This window comes from Manis pentadactyla, chromosome 14 (assembly GCF_030020395.1).
Source record: "Manis pentadactyla isolate mManPen7 chromosome 14, mManPen7.hap1, whole genome shotgun sequence".
NCBI classification, from domain to species: Eukaryota; Metazoa; Chordata; class Mammalia; order Pholidota; family Manidae; genus Manis; species Manis pentadactyla.
Genome location: NC_080032.1, coordinates 15502769 through 15520321, shown reverse-complemented (window position 1 = coordinate 15520321; position 17553 = coordinate 15502769). Strand labels below are relative to the sequence as shown.

The 17553-nt window shown below is 41.8% G+C and overlaps 1 protein-coding gene across 4 annotated transcripts in view; it reads left to right on the top strand.

The window, feature by feature from the left end:
* The window catches only part of CCDC60 (coiled-coil domain containing 60), a 150495-nt gene that overhangs the window by 66593 nt on the left and 66349 nt on the right, over window positions 1-17553 (top strand). The window contains exon 2 of one of the 4 annotated variants that reach the window (XM_036929488.2): window positions 6123-6202. The exons of the other annotated variants lie outside the window; for them this stretch is intronic. Coding sequence (XP_036785383.2) covers window positions 6123-6202 — 80 coding nt within the window. The remainder of the gene's footprint in view (window positions 1-6122; window positions 6203-17553) is intronic. 4 annotated transcript variants of the gene reach the window in all.

The following is a 17553-nucleotide window of genomic DNA, read 5'->3' as shown; positions in this document are numbered from 1 at the left end:
ATGTCACTTGAACTTGAGCTCAGATCCAGACTTTGCTACCTAATAGCAGTCGTGTCCACCTTTCAAAGCCTCAGTTTGCTCCTCTATAAAATGGGAATAATGATATGGCTTGTGTATCTCAAATAAGAACACACATAGGATAGTGTACGGCACATAGGTGACGGGCAATGGTAAGACAGTGTTCGCTCCATTTCACAGATGGGGAAATAGGCTCTGGGAGGGTATGTAACTTGCCTAAGGCTGCTCAACTCCTGAGTGACAGAGCCAGGACTCAAACCTGAATCTTTGAAACAGCAAAGATCTTTCCATTCATTTCCATCACCTCCCCACTACTCAGCTGTCAGGTTAAACCAAATTGCTTCCAAATGTTACTATTTAAGCAGTCCCAGCACATGAATATTAAATGTGAGTATTTCTGCCCCCAAACCACCACCCACTAAGGCTCCATCCAATACAGGTTGTGTTCTTGCCCTTCCCAACTCACCCCGCTCCCTCCCCTGGCATTTATCAGCTTTTAACCTGACACATTACTGGGTGTCATGTGGCATTTCTCACAGTCCTGCTCTCAAAGACCCATTTACGGATCAGCTGGAGAAAGGACACATGCTGTAAGGAAAAGGTAGACAGGACAGAGATTTGACTGTTTTCCAGGAAACAAAGAATTGGAGGCGTCCCCCACACTCTGCCAAGCAAACGAAAAATTCAAGGGTCTTAAGGCCAATGGCATTCCCAAGGGAAGCAGGGACAGAAGATTAAAATCAACTGTCCCAGAAAGGCTTTTATGAAACCCAACTGGGAGTAGTCACAGAAAGCAAGATAAAGGATATCCAAAGAGATGGGATGGAGTTAAATTTGGCTTTTATTTTCTACTAATTTTTTATCTTTTCCTGATTTTCAACAATGTTCATTAGTTAGTTTCATAACCAGAATACAGTCGTAAATGTAGAATGGTATTGCAAATGTGCTACCTGGGTAGGGAGACACATTAATCAGTGCCAGCAGAGAGGAAGTATCTAGCATCAGTTTGTTTATCAATGTTAAGGACTTAAAATATGTGAGACATAGGACATATATATCTTGATACAAGAGGAAGTGGTCTATGAAGATCTGGAATATACGGTACTTCCTAGGGAAAGAAACTGGGATAAGCATGGGGGTTCTGAATACCCTAGAAACATGAGTTTTGATAATGGTTTTGAGAGAGACAGAGAAAGAGAATGATCTCAATTCAGGATATATATCTAAGCCATGGAAAATGCTGGGAATCCCAGACTTAGGATCAAAAGATAAGGAATATCCAGCTACAAAGTGGTCCTTATTAAAGAGAAAACAGCTTTATAGTCCAAAAACAGCTTATCAGCACCTGGAGTCAAGGCATTTGCTTAAGCTGTAACCATAACCATTTGCTTTTGGCCCTCATTTTCATTTCCTGCTTCCCACAGGGGGGGCTGATCCTTGAAAACTACATTTCCCAGGTGCCCTTGCCAGCTGACTTATAGGTATGTTCAGCCAATAGGAGGCAGGAAAGGAAAGGAGAAGCCAGAGTATTTCTCCCCTTCCCTTCCTCAGCTTCTGGTGGGCACCTCCAACTGAAACTGTATCTTCTCCATGAGTCTACTTTCTGCCAGACGGCCCAATTTCAGGGCTTTTGAAAGCCTCCTCTTCCCTTAGTCCCTCCAGCCCTGGAGGTGGTAGAAGATTCCTTCTTTTGCTAATCTCTAGCTTGTTTTACTATCCCTTATTTGACTTTTCAGCTCTTCCAACACCTTTGTAACTGCTTCCCAATATTAAATTCCCTGTATTGAGCTACCTGGCATGAACTCTGATTTCCTGTCTAGACCCTGCCTGATGTAGTGTGTTAAAAAACAAACTATTAACTTATATCATTCTAGACTCTGATTACTCAATTTAAAACAACATTGAAAACATATTTTGCCAGCAGGGATAGATTTAATTAGAATTGCTTTATAAGCATGAAAAAACTTATTTTATTAGACAATTAACATATGTAAATTATTTTAAAATTAGGGAGGAAAAAGATAACTAAAATAAAAACTCATTGCTTATCTATGACTCAAACACCCTGAGGTATCCCTGTTAACAATTTGTTACATTCACTTCCAGCTTATTATATTATTATATATATACTTTATCATATATCAATGTTTTAAAACATAATTTGTCAGATTAAATTTTTAGAAACGTCTATAGATTTTTATGAATCTAAATCTTAAAACTCTCTATGATCTAAGCTCTTTATATTTTTGTAATGTGCATTTTTACTTGACATTATATTCCTTTCCACATCAATAAATATATGTCTATAGCAAAATTAAATGGCAGTGACAAATTCAAATGCATCATATACCTTTGTCTAGATAGACTGTGATTTATCCCCAGAATGCCTATTGCTGGGTATTTAGAGTGCTGGATATTTAGATGTTTTCACTATTATTCATACTGCTGTGACAGACATCCTCATACATAAATCTTTTCATCCCTGCTACATAATTTCCTTGGTTATTAGTGGAATTGCTGGGGTAAGAACATATGTATTTTAAGACTTGTTAATATGGTTAAATTTTCCTCCAGAAAGCTGTAGAGATAATGATTCTTGGATGTTTCATAAACTTTTAACCATGCTAATATCAAATAGTGTTTGTAAATGTCCTGACAGCCAGAACGCCCTCATTCAATGCCTGTTATTACTGCTGGCTTATTATAATTATAATTAAATAATGGTCACAATGAAAACGGTTTCCTGGGAATCCACTGAAATGCTGACATAATTGTGGGGCTTGGGAGGTGAATCTTGTCCTAAAGTTTTGTTGAGTCACGTTAAGAACACAGTTTGGCTTTGCTGCTATGAATTGTTCAGCACCAATCCCAGTCAATGTGAATTCGCTCTTTTACAACAGTGTAAATCCCTGATGCATAGGCAACTATCTGTAGGCAAGATTTGGGGGGAGAGCACTTGAAATTTGGGCAGAATCATATTTGCTTCCTGAGGAAGATGAAACTTGAGACATTTAGGAAAGAGATGGGCACTTGGCTGTAAGAGAAATTCTGCTCAAGCAGAATTTCAATCATGTACTTTCAAATTATCTGGCGGGAAAATTTGAATGTGTTTGGGTTTTTTTTGTTCATAAATATGTTAAACTCAGTATCTTTTCAGATAGTTACTTTAGCCCTGCAGGAAAGAGTTAATGAGGTGCTCAAAAAAAGAGAGATTAGAAAAAGAGGTAACCTTGATTTCGATGTTTGATTTTACCATGGCCAATCTCATTGTTTTCATGCAAAACACACCAGAATGGGCATCATCTGATTTTAATCTCAGAAGAGGGAAGAGGAGGGGGAAAGAGGACTAGTTAAAATAATCTTACTGATCTGTTGACTGCCTCTATCTGTATTTCAGATAGAAATCTTGCAGATAACAGAAAACCCAATTCAAAGCTGTTCAAATAAAAAAGAAAATGTTCATGAAAAGTCCAGGTTCTAGTGAAGCTTAATCGGTTCAACAAGACACCATAGAACAAATTTTTCTTTGACTCTCCTCTGTGACTTCCTCTATATCAGATGGAGGCTGGCTCTCTCCTGGGCACAAAATGGCTGCCAGCACCTCCCATTGATGTCAGCTTCTCCAATCATAGTCAATAAGGAGAGAGAACTTCTTTGTCTGTAGTTCCCTAGAAGATCTAAGAATCATGTTCCCTAGAAGCCCCTGGCGAATGTCTGCTTGCACCTGACTTGCCCAAACTGGATCACATGACCATTCCTGGACCAGTCATTGTGAAGGGGGATGGGCTGCGTTGTTTGGCTTCAGCCATTCAGGACCATCCCTGCTGCTCAGACAATGAGTATCTCCTAAGGGGCAAGTCTTTCATGAGGGAGAGGTAGGAGGTCTAGCCAGGAGGGGACTGATATCTAGAGGGAGGTGAAAGATCCTGGTTGGGTATGAGAAAAGCAAATGTCCATTATGAAGAAGTTTTAGAAGGTACTACTGGATATCCTTACATACCTCCTTAGAAGTCTGTCTCTCCACCCACCTCATCCATGCCTCAAGATGAAAACTGATGGGTTTGCCATCAATTTTCATCCAAGGGGTTGAGACTCCCTGGGTTGAGCAAGTTCTATTACCTATAATCCATTACTAATAATAGCTATAAAGACGAAGTTTATACACGATCCCATCACCTCATATCTAGTTTAGGGTATTCAAAGCTACCCTGGATGCTTTTTTGTATCCTATGTACTTTATTTAGTGGACGAGATGGAGCTACAGTCACATGCCTGGGCAATTGCCAGAGACCCCCCACCCTTAATCAGAGCTGCCTTGCCCAGAACAGGTCCTGGGTGAACCAGGAGAGGAATGGCTGAGAATCAGGCAGCCTAGCAACAGCCCCTTCCCTCTGCTCTCCATCCCCACCACCCTGCCACAAACGTCACTCAACTTTGATACAAACACCCTCCTCATCTTCCATGTTGCTCTTGAAAGGCCCAGAGCAGCGAGCATCACAGCCCAATTTAATTTTCAGAGAAAGTGGGTGATGATGGTGGCTGGGAAAACACCATGCCCCCTCCCACCGGTCCGTGTTATGATTCTGTTAGGGAGTCCCTGCCCTGTCCTCACTCTGCCTTCAAAAAACACTCCTGGTACAGTACTACCCATCAGCCTTTGTCAAAGTTCACTTGGCCACTTATTTTTTTTAATCTTTATTCTTTGTTTATTACATAACTGATTAATGTTTATTGCACAGTAATAGGAAATTCATATAAGCTAAGAAAAAGAAAAATTGCTGGAACCCCACACCCAGAATCACTGCATTTGTGTGTGGGGGGCAATAGGGGATATGGATGTCTGTATCTTTTTATATGTGTACATCTACACAGATCACTTTTCAAAAAAAAACAAAATCAGAATCATGTGATACATATAACTTTGTAATGTCTTCCCACTCAAGAACTCAGACATTTCTGTATACCAATATATTTACATCATTATGTTGTCATTACATTTAATTGCTGCATAGTATTCCGTTGTTCAGGTGCACCATAATTTAACTTGTCCTCTATTGCGAAGATGTATAGGTGGTTTCCAGGAGTTTGCTCTTATAAGCAACATTCCAGTGAATAATTTTGTTAATGAATCTCTGTGCCCACGCAGGGATATTCCCATAGGATGCTTGACAGCAGTATTATTAGATTCAGAGGTGGGCACACTTTTACAGTATTTAGTATGCACTGACAAATTGCCCTTCAGGAAAGCCCTTGTATTTTCCCACCAGCTTCCTCTGAAAGCACCCCTTCTTCCCACAAGTTCCTGGCATTTCCTTTCATTAATAAAAACACCTCTAATATTGTAGGAACTAATTTCAAGACAGGATAATCCAAATAATTATCTCGTTATTGTTTCACTAAACTGGGGCTGAGAAAAGTGACTTTTATATTGAAATACAGTTAATTTAACTCTCTTCTTTATGTTGACCTGGTATCAACCTTTGAGTAATGCAGTTGAGTCTCGTGAGGTTCCCGCGATGTCTAGGCCAGCCAAATGAGCAGAGGAAAGGGAAAGAAAAACACATGAACAAAATTACCTGGATAATTCACTCATAAAATTCTTCTATGGGGGCAGTGAGACGAAGAAAACTACATTTGCATCTCCACCTTGGTGGGATTCAGCCCTCCAAATCAGCAGCCAGTGCCACCAATAGTAAAGATTATTAACATTTAATTCTTTGCTTTACTTTGAGTATGATACTAATAGTAAAAGCCTCTGTTTATCAAATGCTTGCCATAAGTCAGGAATTTGGTGATGAATTTAATCATCACAACAAGGTAGGAATCATCTGTCCACTCTGCTGAAGAGAGGCTGAACAATTTGCTCAAGGTCACACAGCCAGTTACTGGACAGAACCAGGATCAGAGCTCAAATCTGCCTGTCTCCAAAGCCCCTGCTATTTCCACTGTGCCACACTGCCCTCTTTGGGAACAATGCTGTGCTGCCCAGGACCCCTCCAACCTGGTCCAACATCCTAGATGAGCACGCGAGTCTCCTGCAGCCTGGCTCCATTTGTAATAGGTGCACTAACACGTTTTTCTTTTACTTCTTGGCCTCTCATCAGGTCCCAGACAAGCCAATGCGGAGCATCAAGTATATGAACAAGGAAATAGTAAACCTCAAAAAAGACCTTGCACGAAGCCGGTGAGCCAGCCCAGCAGGGAATAATCCAGAGATAAGCTGACAGGGCTGCCCAGGCTGTGGGGTGGTGCCTACAAGCCCTTGCCAAGTCCCAAGGTCCCCCAACCCTAAACATTAAGCAGAAGACTTATAAGAGGGTAACCCTGTAAGGATCCATTTCTTGGTTGGGCTTTTTGGACAACTGCCCTGCCTAGAATTCTTTCCTTCCTGGACCTGAATCCAACTTGAGAGTTTTTTTCCATATGCTCCAGAAAAATCTTCCCTTTTTTTACTCCAGGCCCACAGCATGGCAGCCTAGAGTTAGACAGACATGGTCTAACACTGGCCCTGCCATCCACCAGCTGATGACACTGGAGGAGTTCACTTCCCCTGGGACCTGGAATGTTCCAAGGTGGGATCATAAATGGGCAAAGCAACCCAATGCAGAGTAAGAGATGGAGATTCTTGTCATGCAAAACACACGATGATGTGCTAAGGGTAACACAGGCATTGTGGAAGCTCTGTACGTCGTACGTGTCTCCCACTGAGCCAGGCCACAGTGAGAATCACATTCACCTCCCTCATCCAGGAACTCCACCTTCTCCACAGCTCAACCACATCTCCACCCCACCCTGTCCGGCAGCACAGCTTGATGGGATGGGATGGCTGAGACCAAGAGGTGGTGGGAAGGTGTGGGCATGGAAGGTGGGGGCCTCAGAGAATGACTGAGTCGCTGGACACCCACTGTCCTGCAGAATCATAATGCAAGCCGTGCATGTAATTTAAAATGTTTGAGTAGCCACACTAAAAAAGGTAAAAAGAAACAGGTGAAAGTAATTCTAATAATATAATTTATTTAACCCAATATGCCTAAGTGTTATTAAAAAGTATTAATGAGATACTTTATATTCTGCTTTCCATGCATGATGAAAAGTGATGAAATGATAAAGAATGAGCGAGTTTACACACAGAGTACACAGCAATTCGGACCAACCACATTTCAAATGTGCAATAGCGTTATGGACTAAATAGTGAACCCCCCAAAATTCACATGTTGAAGCCCTGACCCCCAATGACTGTATCTGAGATAGAGCCATTAAAGAAGTCATTAAGGTTAAATGAGGTCATAAAGGAGGTTGGGCCCTACTTCAATAGGACTGGTGCCTTATTAGGAGAGAAAGAGACGTGAGGAATGCTCACATCCAGAGGAAAGGTGGTGTAAGGACACAGCAAGGAGGAGCTGGGTACAAGCCAAGGAGGGCCCTCCGGAGAAGCCAGCCCCACGCCCTGATCTTGGGCTTCCAGCCTCCAGAACTGTAGCAAAATGAATTTCTGTTGCTTAAGCCACTGTGTCTGTGGTATTCTGTTATGGCACCCTGAGGGGACTAATCTAATAGTCAGCACTGGGATAATTCTGCAGAGACTGTCCCCAGTTTGAGGGAGCTGCTGGAGGTCAGTCTCAGAGTCTGCATGCTTGGAGTTGGCATGTGAGTGGGGCTGTCTGAACTGAGGGCTGGGCCCCGTAAGGCCCCCTCTGTTAAATGTGAACATATTGGCCTCTACATTAGTTTGAACCCAAGCTAGAGGGCTTTGGAGGCTAATGTCTGGGTAACCTTGGGGCCCTAGGGTCTGGTGAGAGGTGGGGTCAGGAAGCCAAGAGTTCTCTGAATGGGGGCAGTGTCCATGGCAGGCAGCAAAGAAAGAGGATTTCACAGCTGACGGTGAGCTCCCCAACAGGGATTGTTCTGTGCTCCACAGTTGTGACTGGAGGATATGCCAGGCTTCAGAGGGAATGTTCTTGGCTTCAGAATGAATGGTGCAGCAGGGAAGTTGGATCAGAGATGAGGTTCAAACTACAGAACCATCTGTATGTCACGGGCACCAATCAAGCAGAAGAGACACTGGCCATACACAACCATTATGACTATGTCGGTTCCTACCTGCTGACATTATCAGCCTTGAGGCAGATGGTTCTAACCCAGAGCCGCATCTGCAGATGCATACCAGAATCTCTAGAGCCCGGGAAATGAGAGCTTCCACAGTAATCTGTGTACTGTAGAAAAATAGCTGATAACTAGGGGAACCAATAAATGCCTTGATCTATGTAAGTCCCAGATATCGAGACTTGACCCAGCCCTGCTCAAGGGAGGCAACAATCATTGGTGAGCCAGCTTGTGACCAGAACAAACCGGCACGTTTTCAGGAAATTCACAAGCCAATTATTAAACACAGATATTGTTAAAAATTATATAAACTTACAAGAAAATATATTATATTAAAAACAAAGGTAATAAATATTCAAAACTCATCACTTCCTGATGATTTTATACACTTCCCTGTTATCTATGCTCTTGATGTTACTTCTGGTTATAATATAATGTCTGTGTGGTAGAAATACATAACAGGGGCTACCCACAAATCTCCTCCCAGCTCCACACTCACTAATACTATGTTGGTAGCTTGAAATCAGCCCTAGTGGAAATATTTATGTCGAAAATCAGCAAACATAATTCAGGGCAGACTTGTGCCCCCAAAGAGATGATTCTTAAATATTCACTGGCATATTCCTGGGGACATGACCCAAAATGACCAAGGCTGAACTTCCCACTAGCCCAATGAATAGAGGGCCTTGGTTAAATGATAAAGACAGTGGCTATCCTGCCACCTTTGAGTTGGCAAGCTAAGCCTGTCACTCTTGCCAGACACATTTACCATGCATGGCTCTGAAACTAGCTAGAATTTAACATTCTCATCAGTCAGGCTTAGCCTGTCCAAGTGCTGGACATGAAGGAGAATGTGGAAAAGGCCAGACAGAAAAGCCACAAGCAATGAAGCAAGAAATGACAATAAAATGTTCCATCTGGCCACACTCCAGGATCCCACTGACATTTAAGGAACTAGCAGGTCCCCTTCAGAAGGAAACACCCTGTTTTCCAAGGGAAATCATCTCTCTAAGAGATGCCAACCCAGTGGCCCTGTCTCCCAGGATTAAATGCTGTGAATTATTAGCAAAGAAGATGTTGTCTTTTCCACTTAACTGTTTTTCAAATCTGCTTCACCTCCTATTAGAATCTAGCCCACCTTGAGCCAAACACCTTGACTACCTCTCAGATTTTTATTTAATACTTCAGCCCTCTTGTGATTCAACTGCACCATCTCTGGTCTCATGGCCAGTTTAACAGAATATCGAAAAGAATAAAAACCTAACTGCTCTCCTTCTTGCCTCTTCCACCAGATGTTTGGTGGTACTAAGGAGCATGCCACGCACTTACTTGCTGAACTTCTCCTAGTAGAAGTTGGCAATCAGGGCACCTGCACGTACCCAGTTCTTGACTGACTCTTGGAGCTGATGACACATCTTCCCCTAAAGCTGCTGGTGCTTTTTATTATGAGTGCTTTAGGGGAAATAAACATCTCTGCAACTAATAACTGAAATGTTGAGCCTGTAGCCACAATTTACCCGTGGCAAAGTTTGCTTAGGTAGAGGCAATTGCAAATTAACAGTAATGAATTAAACCTCTCCCCCGGCAGATCCCAGCAGGATACTTAGGCAAGTCTTTATGAAGTTGGGAGACTTTCTAGTGGCATTGGGTGGCCAGCTGAAGCGAGGCAATTAGAAATAGCAAAGGTGGAATTGGGGCAAAGGAAAAGGCCTCTTTTCGTATGATATTAGGCCATTAGGCTCCTCCTCAGTTTTCTGTGCTCGTTCATTTTCTTCAGCAAATACTTATTGCGTATCAGGTATCGCCAGATATGTACCAGGCATCACGGGATATATCGGAGATTCAGCAGTAAACAAAACAGACAAAATTCCTGTCCTCACTGAATGAGACACAAGGATGTGTGTAAAATGGGATAAAAACAACATAGAAGTCAGCAAGCAAATAAACAGGATTGGGGTGGAGGGATGCTGCTATCTACTATAAAGAACATAAAACAAGGTGGGGTGTATACCTTAGTGATGGGGAGAAAGCTGCTACTTAAGCTAGAGTGGTCAGAAGAGGCCACCCTGTAAAGAGGACCCTGGACCTGATATCTGAATGATGAGAAAGAACCATTCACGTAAAGATAAAGGGTGGGGGGGGGTGGGGAGGGGGAGAGAGGTGGAGTATTTCAGAGAACACCAGGTGGATGGGTGCTAAAGTTGGAGCAAATGTTAGAAAAAGCTGGAAAAATGTTAGAGAAACAGAAAGAAGGCCAGTGTGGTTGGAGCAGACTGGAGAGGGTGAGAGATTGGTAGGTGAAATTAGAGAGATAGGCAAGAAAGGGCTGGATCGTACAAGGCCTCAGGACTCATGGGCCATGGAGAAAAGTGTCGGGTTTAGCCTAAATGCATTGAGGACCCACTGGAATGTCCTGAACAAGAGAAGGATGCGATCTGATTTTGAAAAGAGCATTCCATCTGCTGCCTAGAGACCAGTTGGGAGCCTGTGGTAAGAGATAACCAATGGCTTGGATCAGGCAGATAGCAGTGAACTGGACAGAAGTGGATGGATTCAGGATTTACCTGGAGTCACAGGACTGTCAAATGGATTGGATATGGAGATGAAGGAAAAGGCAGGAACCATGTGCTACAATGACTTATTTTTATCTCTGCTTCCCTCACTAGATATGGGCTTGAACTATATCGTGGTCACTGTCATGGTCCCTGAGTAAGTGTTTATTAGTGGGATGAATTCATTCTCTTGTCCATCCCTTAAACTTCGCAGTTAAAAATAAGGGTGAAGACCTGTATGTTAGCCAAGGGGAAGTGAATAAGGGAGATGGTTTATATATAAATCTGTGGGATAAATCAGTTGATGAGATGGTTCGTCCCTTGCTGTCTCCATCAGGCCTTTTTGGTGAGCCTGCTGATCTCTCTCTCTTCCACTGTCAATCAAGCAGGAGTGTCCACTCTGGCTTATTGGTGAGCAGCCTCTGGCTGGAACAACAAGGTGTTAAATTTGTCCTATAACAGAGTCAATCTGTCCTGTGAATCCCCAGGGTCTATCTTGGTGCTTGGAGTAAAAGAGGCACTCAATTCATATTTGCTGAAGTTTATATTTGCCTGGCATCTTAAAAATCTTCCCTGAGGCAGGCAGGAAAGATCTTTTTGACCCATATCTCAGATGACAAAACTGAGATTCAGAGAAATTCAAAAGATATACTTGAAGTCATGGTATTAGCTAGCTATTGCCACATGACAAATCATCTAAAAAACTCAATAACTTAAAACAATAAGCATTTACTAACAGTTATGAGTCTGCAATTCAGGTGGGAGGTTCTCTGGTCTCAGCAGGGCACCCTTGAGCATCTGGCATCAGCTGAGTGTTGGGTAGGTGACTGCTGGTCTTGCCTGGAATTTCTCATATGTTTGGAGGACAACTGGCCACAAGCAGGTCTAGGATGGCCTTGGCCAGAACAACACAGTCCCTCATTCTCAAGCAGGTTAGCTAAGGTTTGTCCTCATGGTGGCAGGGTTCTGAGAAAGAATGGAAGTGTGTGAGACCTCTTGAGTTTTGGCCTGGGAACTGGCAAACCATTAGTCACTTCCACCATATTCTTGGGGCCAAAATGAGTCACAAATCCAGCCCAAATTAAAGGTGGGGAAATAGACTCCACTTCTTGATGGGAAGAGCTGCAAAGTCACACTGCAAAAGGGAAGAGATTTGGGGTCTTTTTTTTTTTTTTGGCATCATTAATCTACATTACATGAAGAACGTTATGTTTACTAGGCTCCCCCCTTCACCAAGTCCCCCCCACATACCCCTTCACAGTCACTGTTCATCAGCGTAGTAAGATGCTGTAAAATCACTACTTGTCTTCTCTGTGTTGCACAGCCCTCCCCGTGCCCCGCCTCCCACTATACATGCTAATCGTAATGTTGGGGTTCATTTTTTTCACTCTACCAAAGTCAGATAGCCAATTTTGAGCTCGCCTTTGAGACATGAGCTAGTATCACAAAAAAATGATCCGTACACACCAGAGCCTCACTCTAGGGAATGTAAAACGGAAACCACATCAAGAACCAAGCAGGTCGCAGTGGGAGTAGAAGTTGTGTTTTATGAGGAAGGGAGGCCAGAGGGGCCGTGGAGAGCTGTGTAGAAACCAAAGGTGTAAGAGGAAAAAGACCACGTGGGAGCAGATGCTATAAACAGAGGAAAAATGGAGAAGAAGCCAAATGGATAGAAAACAGAGCAAATGCAAAGAGGAGAAAATCCCTGAGTAATGTCAATACTCAACCTGAAGACTTTCTAACTCCTGCTACTAAGGTCCCTGAAGCTATCTTCTGGAGAAAATCTCTAATTCCTCTCTGCAACGTCCCTGATCTTGGATTCCCAAGAGATTTTTCATATTTTACCCACCCCATGTGTTTTCTTAAAATAAACTCTTCTTGAGTGTGTAGATTGCCCCCCAAGAAGCCTGACTAAAATGATTTCTTAGTCCGGAAAGACAGAGAAATAAAGAAGAAATATGATACTTTTATCATCTTATTCATTTCTTGGATTGCTTTATGAGTTAATGGTGTTTAATACGGGACATTGACTTTGGGATATGGTTTGTGTCTGAACCGGTAGGTAGAAGAGTGAATTTCTCCCAACATTTTTTTTGAAATAAGCAAAGATGAAACTAATTAATTCAGTTAAAAGTCAGATCCAGAATGATATGTGGCACATGTACCTCAACAGTCACCTCCTATGCCCAAGGCAGACATCACTAATGGATCACAGCACTTTTTCCATATGAGCCCAGAGTTGGTCTCAAAAGTCCTCTCAACCCAGCACTCCAGGCAGCCACCACTATTTATCAGAGTTGTTACACAGGATGTAATTTGTCATCTCTAAATTAGAAGACTCAAAAGGAGACTTTGGTAATTATAATGACACCTTATTAACTCAGTTGAGGGTTGGAGTTTAGGAGACCAGCAGGAAAGATACCCCTCACCCAAATCCCTTTAAGAACGAAGTTGATTTAATCAGTGAATTTAAATAGTTGAAAAAATTATTATTGATCTCAGACATTTACTGACATCTCTCAATAGCTTCTGCATCTCATCATGCAACACCTAGGACCTCTACATCCATAGTCTGTAACTTAAAACATCTTCATTTGCAAGTTCAAGCCTGATTCTTTTCACTGTCCCCTCCCACAGCCTTGAGACTTGCCTCAAAGTTTAAGATCATGGATTTATATGCTGGTCAATACCTTGGATGCGTGCAAAGTCAAGGCTTTTGAATTGCACCTTACGAATCATTCAGAGGAGTTCTTCATCCCCCCACATCACATCATCCCCACACCCTGCAACCAGGGGGTGGACATTAATAAGTCCTCAGCATGTTCCATAAAGGCAAACACTTGGCCCCGTGTCCTTAGCCCAGAACTGATAAACACGGTCACATGCCCAAAGGGTAGGTCTCACTGTTGTGAGCTGGTAGAACCTGGCTCACTGAATCATTTTTATCATCTGGAATGTGACCCAGAGGCCCTGCTCATTTTTTTTTTCTTTGTTACTGATACCTTTGCATGTCTTCTAGTTAACCATAGTTACAGGGCAAGTTTTCTTTTATTGCACCACTCTCCACTGAGGACAAATATCTTTTTAATTCCTTTCCTTGTGGCTAGGACATAGAGGATCCCACATAAAAAAGAATTTAACTCAAAGGCGATGTTTCCAAATTTAAGCATCAAAATATCATGAACCCTTGAACTTTTTGTTACACAAGGATTTGCACAAAATTCTGGTTTTTTTTTTTTGGTTTTTTTTTTTCCTCGATAATTATTTTTTATTGAAGGGTAGTTGACACACAGTATTACATTAGTTTCAGGTGTACAACACAGTGATTCAACATTTATATACATGATAATTCTAGGTACCAGCTATCACCATACCAAGCTGTTACAATATTTTGACTATATTCCTTATGCTATACATTACATCCCGGTTACTTATTTATTTTACAATTGGAAGTGTGTTTATATATATATATAATTTTTTGTGTGTGTGTGTGTGAGGGCATCTCTCATATTTATTGATCAAATGGTTGTTAACAACAATAAAATTCTGTCTAGGGGAGTCAATACTCAATGCACAATCATTAATCCACCCCAAGCCTAATTGTCGTCAGTCTCCAATCTTCTGATGCATAACGAACAAGTTCTTACATGGAGAACAAATTCTTACATAGTGAATAAGTTACATGGTGAACAGTACAAGGGCAGTCATCACAGAAGCTTTCGGTTTTGTTCATGCATTATGAACTATAAACAGTCAGTTCAAATATGAATATTCATTTGATTTTTATACTTGATTTATATGTGGATACCACATTTCTCTATTATTATTATTTTTAATAAAATGCTGAAGTGGTAGGTAGATACAACATAAAGGTAGAAAACATAGTTTAGTGTTGTAAGAGACCAAATGTAGATGATCAGGTGTGTGCCTGTAGACTATGTGTTAATCCAAGCTAGACAAGGGCAATAAACATCCACGTATGCAGAAGATTTCTCTCAGAATATGAGGGGGAGGTTCTAAGCATCACCTCTGCTGATCCCCATTTTCTCACCTGATGGCCCCCTGCAACTGTGCCTGTCTTAGGTTGTTCCTCCCTTGAGGAATCTTACCCGTCTCTGGCTAACCAGTCATCTTCCGGGGCCATACAGGGAAATATAAAGTTGGTAAGTGAGAGAGAAGCCTTATTGTTTGAAAAGGTTAGCTTTTTACTTCTTTGCAGATTTATGCCCTGTGGCTTCTATGCCCAGCATTTGTCTTGAGGTATCTTTACCACTTGGAAGAATTATGATACTCGGTAAATTTGATATGAGGCACGAATTCTATTTAAGGGTTATAATTAGGAAGGAAGAAGAAAAGCTATAGAAGTAGCAGGCGGAAGAAAACATGGGAAGATTGATTATTTCTTTGATATATCTTCTTGTAGAGTAACTTCAGCATGTATAGGTTTTAAGCTACTACTTAAATTGCACACACACATTAACATAATAGGAGTATAGTTACATAACCAAAGCATATCTGTAATTACCAGCCATCTGCAGTGAAACCAAGAAAACCAGTTAGGCACCTTAGGCATTTGTGAAAACTTATCTATGATATGGTGGATATTGTCCAAATGAACTTGAACAGTCTGAGAGAAATCAGACAAATTAAAACAACCCATTCCTGGGGACTGTTCACATGCCATATGTTCTTTTAACAATAAATAGTTTGTAGTTGTAAGACTTTGGAGCGCTACAATTTGCACTTCTCCAAATTCTTGGTTGAGTTCCAACAGTATAGATCCAGTCCAATTTTGTTGTTTTACTGTATGCACAGGCCAGCTTAGATATCTCCTTCCTCATTCCCATGGCAGGTCCAGGAACTGGTGGGATGAGTGCATCTACAGCTGTAGCAGTGCGTGGATCTTTGTTGGGGTTTTTTGATGATCATCTTCTGGCATGAGTCTTCCAGAGGGTGCAGATGTTGGAAGTTCTTTTTCATATCGTATCTTAGTTCATTTTCGGGGTAGCCCAATTAGGCTTTGATCCTCTGTATAAACACAAACAGACCCTTTGCCTACACTTTTATATGCCCTTTATATCATTGTGTAGAACTCATTGGAGGTCTCCACACAGGAACTGCTTTTTTTTATCATTAATCTACACTTACATGACGAATACTTTGTTTACTAGGCTCTCCCCTATACCAGGTCCCCCCTATATACTCCTTTACAGTCACTGTCCATCAGCGTAGCAAACTGTTGTAGAATCACTACTTGTCTTCTCTGTGTTGTACAGCCCTCCCCTTTCTCCCACCCCGCTATGGATGCTAATCTTAATACCCCTCTTTTTCTGCCCCCCCTTATCCCTCTCTACCTACCCATCCTCCCTAGTCCCTTTCCCTTTGGTACCTGTTAGTCCATTCTTGAGTTCTGTGATTCTGTTGCTGTTTTGTTCCTTCAGTTTTTCCTTTGTTCTTATATTCCACAGATGAGTGAAATCATTTGGTATTTCTCTTTCTCCGCTTGGCTTGTTTCACTGAGCATAATACCCTCCAGCTCCATCCATGTTGCTGCAAATGGTAGGATTTGCCCTTTTCTTATGGCTGAGTAGTATTCCATTGTGTATATGTACCACATCTTCTTTATCCATTCATCTATAGATGAACATTTAGGTTGCTTCCAATTCTTGGCTATTGTAAATAGTGCTGTGATAAACATAGGGGTACATTGGTCTTTCTCATACTTGACTGCTGCATTCTTAGTGTAAATTCCTAGGAGTGCAATTCCTGGGTCAAATGGTAAGTCTGTTTTGAGCATTTTGATGTACCTCCATACTGCTTTCCACAATGGTTGAACTAATTTACATTCCCACCAGCAATGTAGGAGGGTTCCCCTTTCTCCACATCCTCGCCAACATTTGTTGTTTGTCTTTTGGATGGTGGCCATCCTTACTGATGTGAGGTGATATCTCATTGTGGTTTTAATTCGCATTTCTCTAATGATTAGCGATGTGGAGCATGTTTTATGTGCCTGTTGGCCATTTGAATTTCTTCTTTGGAGAAGTGTCTGTTCAGATCCTGTGCCCATTTTTTAGTTGGATTATTTGCTTTTTGTTTGTTGAGGTACATGAGCTCTTTATATATATTGGATATGTCATTTATGAATATATTCTCCCATACTGTAGGATGTCTTTTTGTTCTATTGATGATATTCTTTGCTGTACAGAAGTTTTTCAGCTTGATATAGTCCCACAGGTAGTCGTTGTTTTTAAGCTGAAAATATTAGACTATCTGCAGATATCCATGGGCAGCAAGAAAGAACATGAATTTCATAGACAAAGAGTCCCAGCCCTGTCCCTTATCAGCTGAGTGACTTTGGACTGGTCGTTCTACCTCTCTGAACTTCAGTTTCTCATCTAGAGTATCAATGCCTGCTTTCAGGGATTCTTTTAGTGAGGACAAAGTGAGACAATGCATACGACCTCCCGTTCTGCTTCAGTCCCTTCTCTTACCTCCTACAGCACTCTGAGAACAGAGAGGAAACCAGGGATTAGAGTCCTGTAGCCCCACCCATCTGTGATAAGCTGGAAGACCTCATCTGGCATCTTGAGCTCTCTAGGGCTCAGTGGTCCTGGGCCATGCAAACACATGCTTCCCACCATCAAAGGTGAAAGATGGGTTCTCACTCTGCATGGCACAATGTATGCTTCTCTTTCTGTGGGCAAAAAAATAAGTTTGCTCCACTTACTGCTAGAGATGGGATCAGTGGCATGCTGGTAAGTGTTTAACACCCCACTCTACAGTGGGGAAAAGAAGTCTTGATGTATAGTGTTTGCTAATTTCTGTGGCGTAGATTCCCACTGCTGCCAACTCCAAGATACCAGCATGATACTGAACGTGG